This window comes from Hemiscyllium ocellatum, chromosome 30 (assembly GCF_020745735.1).
Source record: "Hemiscyllium ocellatum isolate sHemOce1 chromosome 30, sHemOce1.pat.X.cur, whole genome shotgun sequence".
Classification (NCBI taxonomy): domain Eukaryota; kingdom Metazoa; phylum Chordata; class Chondrichthyes; order Orectolobiformes; family Hemiscylliidae; genus Hemiscyllium; species Hemiscyllium ocellatum.
Window position 1 is genome coordinate 11,466,131 of NC_083430.1, and position 15,707 is coordinate 11,481,837.

Here is a 15,707-nt window from a genome sequence, read left to right on the forward strand (position 1 = left end):
AAATGTAGAAGGTGGGAGTAGGATTTTGTGAAGCATAAGCACTGACATGGACAAGTTGGGATTGAATGAGCTACCCTGTGCTGTTAGTTCTAAATAATCCATCAACTGAGGTAAGATGCAGGAAATGTTCTGATCCAATGCCTGTTATCAGTCCTCTTTAACTTTATACATGTTGCATTTAAATGAATAAATATACCAATCATATTTAGCTATGTGTAATGTGAATGTTCTGATTATTTTTCCATTTGCTTTTCAGTGTTTCAGGAATCACATGTCATAGGTAAGTCTTCTTTGTTTTAATTAAGTCATGCATATATATCAAAATTTATAAATTAATATGTACAGTCCCTTTAAGACAAGAAAACGCTTTAAGCTCCTTCACAGAGGTATAATTTAAAAATAAACAGAAAGCTGCATCAAAGGAAGGAGGTGTACGGAAGGACATTTGAAATGTCAAGGAGATGGATGACAAGATGTTAATGGAGAAGAGGGAAGTGAAGAATGTACAAAGGAAATTCTCAAGTGTGGGGCTGGCTGAAAGTACAGCCATCTATCGTGGGGAATTGTCTGCAAGATTAGGTCAAAAGAATACAGAGTTCAGCAAATAGTGTTTTGTAAGAGACTGTACAGTTGGGGTAAGGCAGGGCATGAAGGGCTTTGAAAGTGAGATTCAGGATTTTAAATTGAAGGCATTATGGGAGTTGGAGCTAATGTGGATCAGAAATGATCATGACCAGGACTTGAATGCAAAATGTTGTATTTTTAAAAACTCATTCATGGGATGTGGGCATCGCTAGCTTGGCCAGCATTTCCTTCCCATCCCTAATTGCCTAGAGGACAGTTAAGAGTCAATTACATTGCTGTGGGTCTGGAATCACATGTAGGCTAGACCAGGTCAGGAAGGCAGTTTCCTAAAGGAAGGAGATCAGATGGGTTTTTCTTGACAGTCAGCAATGGTTTCATGATCATATTAATTGCAGATTTTTTTGTTTAATTCTACAATCTAGCATGGTAGGATTTGAACCCAGGTACCAGAACAGTATCTGGGTCTCTGGATTAATAGTCTAGTAATCATACGAAGAGGCCTTTGCTAAAGGTCATGGGTTTGTGAAGTTATCATTTGTGGTGAGCAGCTAACTTCTAGAGCTTTGGCAGTGTTACTGTGAAACTGGCCACATTCATTCAACTTCCTACAAGAAACTAACTTGACCACAAATGCTTACTAATGAACTTACATCCGAGCTAGTTACACCACTTCCTTTGTGATGGCAAATTGCTGAGTATCTTTAAACAGTTCCAGGGAGGGGAAGAGCCTCAGGTCTAAGTTTTGATTTGTTGGACAGGACAAAATGTTTCCCAGGCTGTTCAAGAATTTGTAGAATGTTGACATATTTTGGAGTCAAAGAGAGGACAGAGGCAACTTCAGGGAAAATTGGACTTAGCAGCAGTGCTTTTACGCACTTGAAAAGTTGACATGTCTTTCCCTGTGCTCGGGAGCTTTCGATAACTGCCATGTTGACTTATGAGATATCAGACAATGAAGTTCTGAACTTTTGCAACCTTTAGTGTAAGAGCATTGAATTTTAGTCATTCAGCAGCTCACACCAAGGAAAAAGCTGAATAATTTTTCCATTGTGAGTTAGAACATACTGGACAGCAGAAGATTGCAGCACATTAATGAAAGAAGTAAAAACGAGTTGGAAATGTGAAGCATGTGGAAGCACGTGCTGTCCAGCAGCTAGTACTAGCCACTTTGACTTCAATCCAGTTCTTCATGTCCTTCCTAACACTGCCAAGTCCTGACTGAACTTATGGACAGTTACCATCACTAAACCTTTACCCTTGTGCATGTGTATTTGACAATTATTTTTATAACTTTTTAAAAACACTTGATATTCAGTCTTCCAAAACATGTTTTACACCTGGGCTTCTTTTTTAAAAAAACTAAGAATAACTGCATACTACTACAAATCCAATATTGTGTGAGTACTGTTCTTTATTGTTTTGTGGATGTGGTTTATTTGACAAAGCCGTGTTTCAGTCGTTCGCCCCAGTTGCCTTGAGAAGGCATTAGTGGGCTTACCCCTTGAAATGTTGCAGTCCATGGCACGGTTGCACTGTGCAATTCTTAAATATTTCAACTGTATTGCCTTTCAGTAGATACTAAGTAAAACCTCACACGGTTTTGTTTGAGATTTGGCAGACTTGATCACCAAGATGTGACTTACAAATATTTTGCAGTGGCTTTTGAGATAAATATGTATTTATCATTTGCAATTTTATATATTTTTAAAAATTAGAGGCAGATTGATTCTGGTGAAAGTATTTTTGTGAAGTCAAAAGCAATTTGGAAAAGTGACCTGAGTACATTATTTCTAAGAAATCATGGAACTTGGTTAGGTGGCTATCAGGATACTGTCATGTTAATGAGGGCATATTTATATTGTTGAGGTTACAACATATGGAGAAGACCTGTGACTATTAGTTTAGTTTTGATCAGTTTAGAGGAATCAAGGGTTCAGTTGAGAAGGGAAGCTTCCTCCTAGCAGAAGAATAAGTTTTCACTTCAGGAGAACAATGCACCTCTAGCAAAAGTTGTTAGTTAGTGAAGTCTCCAGACTGTGATAATTTGTCTAGAATTTTTTCAACTTGTCAGAACCTGGAAAGAGGTTTAAGTCAGTAGAATTGGACTGAAGTTGTAAAGCTGTTGAACTAGTCCCAGGAGGAAAATAGATAGAGTCTGTTAAGTAAAAGAGATAGTTTGATACTTCTGTGGGACTAAATGTCGAAAAGATTTTGCTGGGAAATGAGTTGAAACTTTGTTTGCTATTTATATAGATTTTTCTGACATATCTTCTATTATATACCTTTTTTGGGCTTTTACATAATAGACTTGTGTCCTTTTGTTAAATTCTGATGGAAATCTACTTAACTATTTGTACCAATAACACCAGCATTGGTGGTGGTAAGTGGAAACCATCCCAGTTACTTTGCACCTTAAAGCTTGAAAATTTTCAGCCTAACGTGAATATGTTTCAGTGACTAACCACCCCACCATGATAACCAGCTTCAAAAATTAAACTTACAATCTGTCAAACCTGGTGTCACTCTGGAATCTGATTTCTTCAGTATTAGCATCAGCTGGAACCATAATGCTTTTGGTATTTAAGGTGGTGGTTCATCATGTAGAATCATGTGCATAAAAATACAAGAGCAGGACATTTTCTTATTAATGTTATTATGAAGAGATCTTTCACTTCTAAGCAATGGGATTTTCACCTCTTTTGAGTTGATGTGTAATGGTGTTAGTGTCCATTCATTTTTGTAACTGGTTCCTTGATTATCTGTGTATGGTTCATGTATATAATTTGCTCCCACGAAAATGTTAATGTACTGCAATTTATTGGGACTCAATATGTTTTGAATTGTTTTTTGATTCTGTGTTGAAGTGGGGCTCAGTATCCACGAAGTCATTGTTTACCATCAGTTTGAAGCAATTTGTAGAGTTGTCAAGCTTTATGAAGGATATTTTAGATTTTGCTTTGTACTTTTTCTGGGATCTTTTAATTCATTAATTTTTCAAGTTGCTGAACTGTGTGATCATATTTTTAATTACCCAGTAAAATGATCCACTTCAGAATTCCTTGAACCCTCAGTACCAAACAGAAATTTTCTGTTTTAAATACCTATGTCTAAATTGGGTTTCTAGGGCAGGCTTTATTTGACATTAAAGAAAATCCAATGTTTCAGGTTGTCCTTTGCTCAACCAATGCTGGTGTTATAGGTACAAATGGTTAAGTAGGTTTCCATCAGAATTTGTGCCACTGGGTGTCAGTATTATCACTGATAACTGTGTTTTTATTTCATTTTCATTTCTCTGGGGCAAGCGACATTAAAATGTGAGTGTTACATCTGGAATGTTGCATCATACTTGTAGCTGTTTTTTGTTGAGTATGCTTATTTATATGGAGTTCTGATGTTTTGAATGACAAGTTTGAAAAGTTAAAAATTGTTCCTTATGGTATATATTTTATATTTTTAAACTGCAAAAATATTTCAAGTTCATTGAGAAAGATTTGCCCTGCATATATCTTTTTCCATGACAATCATCAAAATACTTGAGATTTTTATCCAAGTATTGGTTTAAGAAAGTGGGTAAATTTTCCCCATTTAAATATGGTGCGTGAAATATACGAGAACATTTTCGGTAATTTTGTTTCAATTTGCAAAGTGATGCTCTGAAATGTACACGGGATTGCCGATAAAGAATAAAGCAAGCTTTGTGCCTTAATCTGAAGCAAATCTTATGATGCATTATCTTTTTTGTTTATGATAAGCTGATGGTTTAATATTAGCTACAGTGCATATTAGATAGCTTGGCTTGCACGCACACTGTTTTATATAACTAACTGTAACACTGTTCTGAGTGGCATATTGATACTCTACAGGTTCTGATACTACAGTCAAAATAATATCAAGAGATGTTGATCTAGAACTTCAGCTTCCCTTTGGATCACAGGCCAAGATCTTCCTACAGGAAGCCAATAAAGTATGTGAAGGTAAGGAAATGTTTGCTATGCTTCTGAACCATTAAGGTCAACATCATAAATGGAAGAGAACATAAATGAAAGCGGGATGATTGGGTCTGTAAGTGGACCTGCAAAGGGCAGGAAGCGGGCCTTATGGGTTTGTCCCAGGATGGTTTCATCACGTTGAACATTGGTGGAAAGTTTTTGTGGTGTCATGTTCAGTCCTCTTTCTGAAAATTTACTTTTGATTTTAATATTCATCCAAACCTGCAGGCTTTGCCACTGAGTGGTGGGATAAAGACCAAATTGTGATTAAGAATGATTGATTGATTTGGAAGAGGGCGAACTCAAGTGAATTAAAAAGGCATAGATAGAGTAGAATTAAAAGATTATGGTCAAAACAGTTGAACAGTGTGGGGGGCTTCAAAGAGCAGAATTTTAAGACACAGAGTAGACTAATTATAATGAGAAAGAAAGAATGGGCAATCAAAACTGATGCTTCCTGAATGATGAATGGTGCAAAGTTTAATAGATAGTAAAGACATAGAAATAAAACATATAACAAACATAAGGTTCACAGAAAGTGCAGAAGGACATACAAAAAATGAGCACAATTAACGAAGAATATGAGAATACATCTGTAGATAAAATGAAATCCTGATGTTCCGTGCAAACAAATAAACATTAAAAAGGTAGTTAAAGGAAGGGTAGGGCCCGAAAAGGAGATCTTGTAGAGACAAACAGCATGGCTGACTATGAAATGTGCACTTTGGCAGCATCCTCCTCTTCACTGTAGACAGATACAATGTCTCAGAAAAGAAGAATATCAAAAAATTGGACAGCATAGAAATCCATAAATACAAGGTACTTTGAAATGTTTGTACAAAGTTAAAAATCACACAATACCAGGTTATAGTCTAACAGGTTTAATTGGAAGCACTAGCTTTCGAAAGCTAGTGTGCTTCCAATTAAACCTGTTGGACTATAACCTGGTGTTGTGTGATTTTTAACTTTGTACACCCCAGTCCAACACTGGCAAGTCCAAATCATGAAATGTTTGTGGCACACAAAGTAGAAATAACACTTAGTGCTGAGAGGATGTATCCTAAGATGAAGTCATTGCGGGTGCCCATGTCAGAATATTATAATGACATGGAGGAGGTTTTAAGGTTTTATGTATGTTGAACCCCCATTTAACAAAGGAAAGATGGGTAAATCCAACCTCTACATGGAAGACAGCCAATTGTTGATGGTAAAGCTTTTCGAGGCAGTAATCTGAAACAAACTTAGTTGGCTTTTGGGAAGAAAGTGTTAATTAATGAAAGCCAACATGAATTTGCTGGAGACACATTATAAGTGATTAACTTTCTGAAGTTCTTTAAGGTATGGCGGAAGAATGGGGAGCTAGGAAATGGCAGCAAAGAAGGTTTGTCAGAAGGGGGTAAACTGACTATGGGTGATCAAGGGAGCTTGTCCCAAGTGCAAGACCTGTCCAGGCACTCTTACCCATTATTTCTGGTCTTGTGACAGGCTTCAAATATGTTGGAGTTCTGTGGCGGGTGAGATGGAGAGAATTTTGGGCATAAGGATGGAGAAGGACCCTCTCTCTCTTTCTGGGCCTGCCCACAGCATTCCCTGCAGATGCTCAAAAGAAAAAACTTCTCAATATTCTCCCGTTCTGTGCAAGAAAGAATAGCTTGCTAGGTTGGATATCCTAAACCCCCCAGGCCTGTCGGGTTGGCGGAAGATTGTTATGGAGCATATTCGCTTGGATTTTCTCACCAGTATGGTACACCACAAAACTGAAAATTTTTGTAAGACATGGCAGCCCGTTTTGGACAGACTTATCTGCCTCACTTTTACATAGCCATAACAATTGTGTTTTATGAGTTCAATATTCAGGGAGGAGGAACTGTGAACGTATGAGCGTTTTGTTTGGCTTGGCTAAGTTATTACTATCTATTAGTCTATTGTTGGCTACTATTTATCTATTTAATTAAATAGCCAGTTTGGGTTTTTTGTAATTCTATATTTTTCAATATATGTTTATATGTTTGTACATGAGAGTGGGTTGAGGGTTTTTTACTTGTGTCTTTTTTGTATTGTTTTGAATTGTATTGTTTTGTACTTGGTGTAATATTAAAATATCTGTTTTTCCAATAAAAATATATTTTTAAAAAGATGAAGAAGAAGAATAAACTTTGAGGGCATATGAGCAAATAATATAAAAATGGACAGTTCGAGCTTCTTTAAATATATTAAAAGGAACTGAGAAACCACAGTGATCATTGGCCCCATTTGAAGATGAGGCTGGGAAAATTATTATGGGGAACCAGAAAATAACAGAGCTGTTGAATAATTGCTTTGTACCAATCTTCATGAGAGAGTACAAAAATAGCATTCGGAAAATATAAATAATCAAGGGAGAAAGGATTGGGGAGGTGGGTGGTCAAGGGCTGATGCAATTGCTATCTTGAGATTAAAAGTAATAGGAAAATGATAGGTCGAAAGGATGATAAGTTACCTGGATGGGTTGCATCATTGGATTTCAAAGTAAGTAAGTATAGAGATAGTGAACACATTGATTGTAATCTTCCAAAAATCCTTAGATTCTGAAAAAGTCCCCCCCCGGCCAATCTGTTATAATGGAGTGGTTAACTGAAATGAAGCCCTTTCATTTAGAACATAGAACATAGAAAAATACAGCACAGTACAGGCCCTTCGACCCTCGGTGTTGCGCCGATCCAAGCCTACCTAATCTACACTAGCCCACTTTCCTCCATATGCCTATCTAATGCCTGTTTAAATGCCCATAAAGAGGGAGAGTCCGCCACTGTTACTGGCAGGGCATTCCATGAACTCATGACTTGCTGAGTAAAGAATCTACCCCTAACATCTGTCCTATACCTACCACCCCTTAATTTAAAGCTACGCCCCCTCGTAATAGCTGACTCCATAAGTGGAAAAAGGTTCTCATGGTCAACCCTATCTAAACCCCTAATTTACTCTGTAAGCAGCAAGTAACAGTTTATTTATCCAACTCCAACAGTGAACAAATGAACAGCACCACGAAAAAAACCAAACAATTCCCCTTTAATTACTAACTATTCCATAATAAAATCAAATCCTAATGGTCTGCTGTTTCAATATATAGAAGTCTCACTTATATAGTAAAACAATAGAATTTAATCTCTCAATATTATTGCTAGGATACATCTTCTGGAATGAACCTAGCCCTCTCTGCTGATCTTCTTCCAGGAATGCCTCTCTCTGTCAAATTCTTGTGTCAGTTCTTCTGTCAGGAATGTTCTCTTTTGTGAATTCTGCTGTCACAACCACCTGATGAAGGAGTGGTGCTCCGAAAGCTAGTGCTTCCAAATAAACATGTGGGACAATAATCTGATATTGTGTAATTTTCAACTTTGGCTACTCTAGTCCAACTCCGGCTCCAAGTCATGGCTGTCGAGAATATTAGAGTAAAAAATGAGGTCTGCAGATGCTGGAGATCACAGCTGAAAATGTGTTGCTGGTCAAAGCAAAGCAGGCCAGGCAGCATCTCAGGAATAGAGAATTCGACGTTTCGAGCATAAGCCCTTCATCAGGAATGAGAGAGAGTAGCCAAGCAGGCTAAGATAAAAGGTAGGGAGGAGGGACTTGGGGGAGGGGCAATGGAGGTGGGAAAGGTGGAAGGAGGTCAAGGTGAGGGTGATAGGCCGGAGTGGGGTGGGGGCGGAGAGGTCAGGAAGAAGATTGCAGGTTAGGAGGGCGGTGCTGAGTTGAGGGAACCGACTGAGACAAGGTGGGGGGAGGGGAAATGAGGAAACTGGAGAAATCTGAATTCATACCTTGTGGTTGGAGGGTTCCCAGGCGGAAGATGAGGCGCTCCTCCTCCAGCCGTCGTGTTGTTATGTTCTGCCGGTGGAGGAGTCCAAGGACCTGCATGTCCTCGGTGGAGTGGGAGGGAGAGTTAAAGTGTTGAGCCACGGGGTGGTTGGGTTGGTTGGTCCGGGCATCCCTGAGGTGTTCTCTGAAGCGTTCCGCAAGTAAGCGGCCTGTCTCACCAATATAGAGGAGGCCACATCGGGTGCAGCGGATACAATAGATGATGTGTGTGGAGGTACAGGTGAACTTGTGGCGGATATGGAAGGATCCCTTGGGGCCTTGGAGGGAAGTGAGTGTGGAGGTGTGGGCGCAAGTTTTACATTTCCTGCGGTTGCAGCGGAAGGTGCCGGGGGTGGAGGTTGGGTTGGTGGGGGGTGCGGATCTGACGAGGGAGTCACAAAGGGAGTGGTCCTTGCGGAACGCTGATAGGGGAGGGGAGGGGAGGGAACCCCACTGGTTCTCACCTACCACCCCACCAACCTCCGCATACAACGTATCATCCGCCGTCATTTCCGCCACCTCCAAACGGACCCCACCACCAAGGGAACCCCACTGGTTCTCACCTACCACCCCACCAACCTCCGCATACAACGTATCATCCGCCATCATTTCCGCCACCTCCAAACGGACCCCACCACCAAGGATATATTTCCCTCCCCTCCCCTATCAGCGTTCCGCAAGGATCACTCCCTTCGTGACTCCCTCGTCAGATCCACACCCCCCACCAACCCAACCTCCACCCCCGGCACCTTCCCCTGCAACCGCAGGAAATGTAAAACTTGCGCCCACACCTCCACACTCACTTCCCTCCAAGGCCCCAAGGGATCCTTCCATATCCGCCACAAGTTCACCTGTACCTCCACACACATCATCTATTGCATCCGCTGCACCCGATGTGGCCTCCTCTATATTGGTGAGACAGGCCGCTTACTTGCGAAACGCTTCAGAGAACACCTCAGGGACGCCCGGACCAACCAACCCAACCACCCCGTGGCTCAACACTTTAACTCTCCCTCCCACTCCACCGAGGACATGCAGGTCCTTGGACTCCTCCACCGGCAGAACATAACAACACGACGGCTGGAGGAGGAGCGCCTCATCTTTCGCCTGGGAACCCTCCAACCACAAGGTATGAATTCAGATTTCTCCAGTTTCCTCATTTCCCCTCCCCCAACCTTGTCTCAGTCGGTTCCCTCAACTCAGCACCGCCCTCCTAACCTGCAATCTTCTTCCTGACCTCTCCGCCCCCACCCCACTCCGGCCTATCACCCTCACCTTGACCTCCTTCCACCTATCCCACCTCCATCGCCCCTCCCCCAAGTCCCTCCTCCCTACCTTTTATCTTAGCCTGCTTGGCTACTCTCTCTCATTCCTGATGAAGGGCTTACGCTCGAAATTCGAATTCTCTATTCCTGAGATGCTGCCTGGCCTGCTTTGCTTTGACCAGCAACACATTTTCAGCTGTCGAGAATATTAGCTAAGAGTGCCGCGGTACCTTTATTAATTAATGATATGGTACTTTCTCTGAGAGCTGAACACTAATTTCTCTTCAGATGGCAGTTTGCCTTCACCAATTTTCCAAGTACCCTCATTTTCTATATCCTTGATGACCTATTAATTTCTTTACAATTGGCACCAGTTTTTCAGAAAGAATGCTTTGGTGGAACTGAGATTTTTGTTTCATTCATTTGTGGGATGTGGGTATGACTGGCTGGACCAGCATTTATTGACCGTTCTTAGTTGCCCTTGAGAAGGTGATGGTGAACTGCTTCCTTAAACTGTTGCGGTCCACCTGCTATAGGGTTAACCGCAATGCCCTTCAGGAGGCAATTCCAGGATTTTGACCAGGCAATGATGAAAGAATCGCAATATATTTGTAAGACAGAATGATGAATGACTTGGAGGGGATACTGAACATGTTGGTGTTCCCATGTATCTGCTGCCCTTGTCCTTCTAAATGGAAGTGGCCATGGGTTTAGAAGTTGCTGTTTGAGGATCTTTGGTGAATTTTTGCAGTACATTTTGTCCATGGTACACACTGAGCATTGGTGGTGGAGGAAGTGGATGCTTGGGAATGTAGTGCCAATCAAGCAAGCTGCTTTGTCCTGGGTCATGTTAAACTTCTTGAGTGTTTTTGGAGCTGTACCCATCTAGGCAAGTAGAAAGTATTCCATCACACTCCTGACTTGTGTCTCGTGGATGATGGACAGACTTTGGGAATCAGGAGGTAAGTTACTTGCTGCATTATTCCTAGCCTCTGACCTGCTGTTGCAGCCACTGTGTTTATGTGGCAAGACCAGTTCAGTTTCTGGTGAATGGTAACCTCCAGGATGTTGTTAGTGGGTAATTCAGTTTTGGGAACACCGTTGAATGTCAAGGGGCAGTGGTTAGATTATCTCTTATTGGTGGTGTTCATAGCCTGGCATTTGTGTGGCATGAATGTTACTTCCTTCTTGTGAGTCCAAGCCTGAATATTGTCTAGATCTTGTTGAATTTGAACTTGGACTGCTTCAGTATCTGAGAAGTCACAAAGAGTGCTGAACATTGTGCAATTATCAGCGACCATTCCTATTTCTGACCTTATGATGGAAGGAATGTCATTGCTGGAGCAGTTGAAGGTGGTTGGGCTAAGGACAGTACCCTGAGGAACTCCTGCTCAGATGACCTGGAGCTGAGATAACTGACCTCCAACAGCCACGGCCATCTTCCTATGTGATAAATGTGACTGCAACTAGCAGAGAGTTTGACCTCAGTACCCGCTGATTCCGGTTTTGCTCGGACACCTTGATGCTACACTCGGTTGAATAAAGCTTTGACGTCAAGTGTTATCACTCTCATCTCGCCTCTGGAATTTAGCTTTTTTGTCCATATTTGCACCAAGGCTATAATGAGATCAGGAGCTGAGGGGACTTGGTGGAACCCAAACTGGGCACGGTGGCACAGTGGTTAGCACTGCTGCCTCACAGCGCCAGGGACCTGGGTTCAATTCCTGCCTCAGGCAACTGACTGTGTGGAGTTTGCACATTCTCCCCGTGTCTGCGTGGGTTTCCTCCGGGTGCTCCGGTTTCCTCCCGCAGTCTCAAAGATGTGTGGGTCAGGTGAATTGGCCATGCTAAATTGCCTGTAGTGTTAAGTAAGGGGTAAATGTAGGGGTATGGGTGGGTGGCGCTTCGGCGGGTCGGTGTGGACTTGTTGGGCCGAAGGGCCTGTTTCCACACTGTAAGTAATCTAATCTAATCTAATCACTGAGCAGGTTATTGATCAGCAGGCAATTGCTGAGTAGGTGTTGCTTGATGACACTTTCCATCACTTTGCTGATGATCGAGAGGAGACTGATGGGCTGATAATTGGCTGGGTTTGATTTGTCCTGCTTTTTATGTGCAGGACATACCTGGGCAATTTTCAACATTGTCGGGTAGATTCCAGTGTTGTTATTTACTGGAACATCGTGGTTAGGGGAGCAGCAAGCCCTGGAGCCCATTTTCAAGACTATCGTGGGAATGTTGTCAGGGTCTGTAGCCCTTGCAGTATCCAGTATCCACTGTTTCTTGATATCACGTAGAGTGAATTGAATTAACGGAAGACTGGTATCTGTCAAGCTGGGACTATTGGAGGAAACGGAGGTGAATCATTCACTCAGCATTTCTGGCTCAAAATTTCTGCAAATGCTTCAGCCTTATCATTTGATCTGATCTGCTGGGCTATAGATATAGAACATTACAGTACAGTGCAGGCCCTTCAGCCATCGATGTTGCATTGCCCTGTGAAACCAATCTGAACCCCATCTAACCTACACTATTCCATTCTCGTCCATATGCCTATCCAGTGACCATTTAAATGCCCTTAAAGTTGGTGAGTCTACAAGTATTGCAGGCACTGCGCTCCAAACCTGTATTACTTTCTGAGTAAAGAAACTACCTCTGACATCTGTCCTATACCTATCACCCTCATTTGAAGCTACGATCCATCGTGCTAGCCATCACCATTCTAGGAAAAAGGCTCTCACTGTCCACCTGAACTATCCCTCTGATTATCTTATGTCTCAATTAACTCATCTCTCAACCTTCTTCTCTTTAACGAAAACAGCCTCAAGTCCCTCAACCTTTCCTCCTAAGACCTTCCCTCCATACCAGGCAACATCTAATAAATCTCCTCTGAACTTTGACAAAGCTTCCACATCCTTCTTATAATGCAGTGACTAGAACTGCATATAATACTCCCAAGTGCAGCTGCACCAGAGTTTTGTACAGCTGCAGCATGACCTCATGGTTCTGAAACTTGATCCCTCTACTAATAAAAACTAACACACCGTTTGCCTTCTTATTAGAAGAGCTCTTCCATCATTGTAAATGATGATATTTGTGGAGCCTCCTCCTCCAGTGAGCCGTTTCATTTTCCACCACCTTTCAGGATTGGATGTTGCTGAATTGTAGAATTTTGATCTGATCTTAACTCTATCACTTGCTGCTTGTCTTGTTTGTCATACAAATAATCTTGTTGGCAGCTTGATCAAGTTGACACCTCATTTTTGGCTCTGCCTGGTGCTGCTCCTGGCATGCCCTCCTGCACTCTCTATTCAACCAGGGTTATTCCCTTGGCTTGATGGTAATGGTTGAGTGTTGGATAAGTCAGGATATGAGATTGCAGATTGTGTTGTAGCACAATTCTATTGCTGTTAATGACACACAGCCATAATCAATGCCTGGTCTTGAGTTGCTTGTCTGTTTGAAGTTTGTTCCATTTAGCATGGTGATGGTACCATACTACACGATGGAAGTTATTCTCAATGTGAAGGTGGGGCCTCGTCTCCACAAGGACTGTGTGGTGGTTAATCTTACCAGACTGATGCGTCTGCAGCTGAAAATTGGTAAGAATGAGTATGTTTTTTTCCCTCTTGTTGGTCCCCTCACCATCTGCTGCAGACACAGTCTAGCAGCTATATCCTTTAGAATCTGACCAGCTGGATCAATTGTACTGGTGCCAAGCCATTTTTGGTGGTGGACATTAAAATCCCCTAATCCCCAGAGTATGTTTTGTGCACTTGCCATCTTCAGTGCTTCTCTAACTGTCATCAGCCGAGGGAGCGTGGTACCTAATAATCAGGAAGTTTCTTTGCCCATATTTAACCTGAAGCCATGAGATTTCATTATCTCCGGAGTCAATGTTGAGGACTTCCAAGACACCTCTCTCCAGACGATAGACCAGTGTGTCACCAGCTGTACTGAGTCTATCCTGTCGGTATGATTGGACATATCTAGTGAATAGTGATAGTGGTGTATGGGACATTGTCTGTAAAGTATGATTCTGTGAGAGTGACTGTGTTGCTTGACTAGTCTGTGAGACAGCTGTCCCAATGTTGGCACTAGCATCTAGATGTTAGAAGGGAGGACTTTGCAGGGTTGACAGGGCTGCTTCTGCTGTTGTTTTTACCGTTGCCTGTGTGATCCGTCTGATTTTCGTTTAGAGTCATGGAGATGTACAGCATGGAAACAGACCCTTGGGTCTAACTCGTCCATGCCGACCAGATATCCGAACCTAACTTAGTCCCATTTGCCAGCACTTAGCCCATATCCCTCTAAACTCTTCCTATTTTTATACCCATTCAGATGCCTTTTAAATGTTGTAATTGTACCAACCTCCATCAACTCCTTTGGCGACTCATTCCATACACATATCACCCGCTGCTTGGAAAAGTTGCCCCTTCGGTTCCTTTTTAAATTTTTCCCCTCTCACCCTAAATTTATGCCCTCAAATTCTGGACTCACCCACCCCAGGGAAAGACCTTGTCTATTTATCCTATCCATGCCCTTCATGATTTTGTAACCCTCTACAAGGTCACCCCTCAGCCTCAGACGTTCCAGCCTATTCAGCCTTACCCTATAGCTCAAATCCTTCAACCCACAATATTCTTGTATATCTTTTCTGAACCCTTTCAAGTTTCACAACATCCTTCCGATAGGAAGAACAGAATTGCACAGGATATTGTGTAAGTGCCTAACCAATGTCCTGTTCAGCTGTGACATAACCTCCCAACTCCTATTCTCAGTGCTGTGACCAATAAAGAAAAGCATACCAAACACCACCTTCACTAGGTAAAAACAATGACTGCAGATGCTGGAAACCAGATTCTGGATCAGTGGTGCTGGAAGAGCACAGCAGTTCAGGCAGCATCCAATAAGCAGCGAAATCGACGTTTCGGGCAAAAGCCCTTCATCAGGAATAAAGGCAGTGAGCCTGAAGCGTGGAGAGATAAGCTAGAGGAGGGTGGGGGTGGGGACAGAGTAGCATAGAGTGCAATGGGTGAGTGGGGGAGGAGATGAAGGTGATAGGTCAGGGAGGAGAGGGTGGAGTGGATAGGTGGAAAAAGAGCTAGGCAGGTCGGACAAGTCCGGACAAGTCATGGGGATAGTGCTGAGCTGGAAGTTTGAAACTCGGGTGAAGTGGGGGAAGGGGAAATGAGGAAACTGTTGAAGTCCACATTGATGCCCTGGGGTTGAAGTGTTCCGAGGCGGAAGATGAGGCGTTCTTCCTCCAGGCGTCGGGTGGTGAGGGAGCGGCGGTTAAGGAGGCCCAGGACCTCCATGTCCTCGGCAGAGTGAGAGGGGGAGTTGAAATGTTGGGCCACAGGGCGGTGTGGTTGATTGGTGCGGGTGTCCCGGAGATATTCCCCAAAGTGCTCTGCTAGGAGGCGCCCAGTCTCCCCACTGTAGAGGAGACCGCATCGGGAGCAACGGATACAATAAATGATATTAGTGGATGTGCAGGTAAAACTTTGAATGTGGAAGGCTCCTTTAGGGCCTTGGATAGAGGTGAGGGAGGAGGTGTGGGCACAGGTTTTACAGTTCCTGCAGTGGCAGGGGAAAGTGCCAGGATGGGAGGGTGGGTCATGGGGGTGTGGACCTGACCAGGTAGTCACGGAGGGAACGGTCTTTGCGGAAGGTGGAAAGGGGTGTGGAGGGAAATATATCCCTGGTGGTGGGGTCTTTTTGGAGGTGGCGGAAATGTCGGCGGATGATTTGATTTATGCAAAGGTTTATAGGGTGGAAGGTGAGCACCAGGGGGTTCTGTCCTTGTTACGGTTGGAGGGGTGGGGTCTGAGGGCAGAGGTGCAGGATGTGGACGAGATGCGTTGGAGGGCATCTTTACCCACGTGGGAAGGGAAATTGCGGTCTCTAAAGAAGGAGGCCATCTGGTGTGTTCTATGATGGAACTGGTCCTTCTTGGAGCAGATACAGCAGAGGTGGAGGAATTGGGAATACGAGATGGCATTTTTGCAAGAGATAGGGTGGGAAGAGG

At 43.0% G+C, this 15,707-nt stretch overlaps 1 protein-coding gene across 2 annotated transcripts in view; it reads left to right on the forward strand.

Moving 5' to 3' along the window:
* inpp5b (inositol polyphosphate-5-phosphatase B) overlaps positions 1 to 15,707 on the forward strand; it is a 179,039-nt gene that overhangs the window by 34,164 nt on the left and 129,168 nt on the right. For both annotated transcript variants that reach the window (XM_060847209.1, XM_060847210.1), the window contains exons 4-5: positions 257 to 280; positions 4,449 to 4,559. In XM_060847209.1, the coding sequence (XP_060703192.1) occupies positions 257 to 280; positions 4,449 to 4,559 (135 nt within the window). The remainder of the gene's footprint in view (positions 1 to 256; positions 281 to 4,448; positions 4,560 to 15,707) is intronic.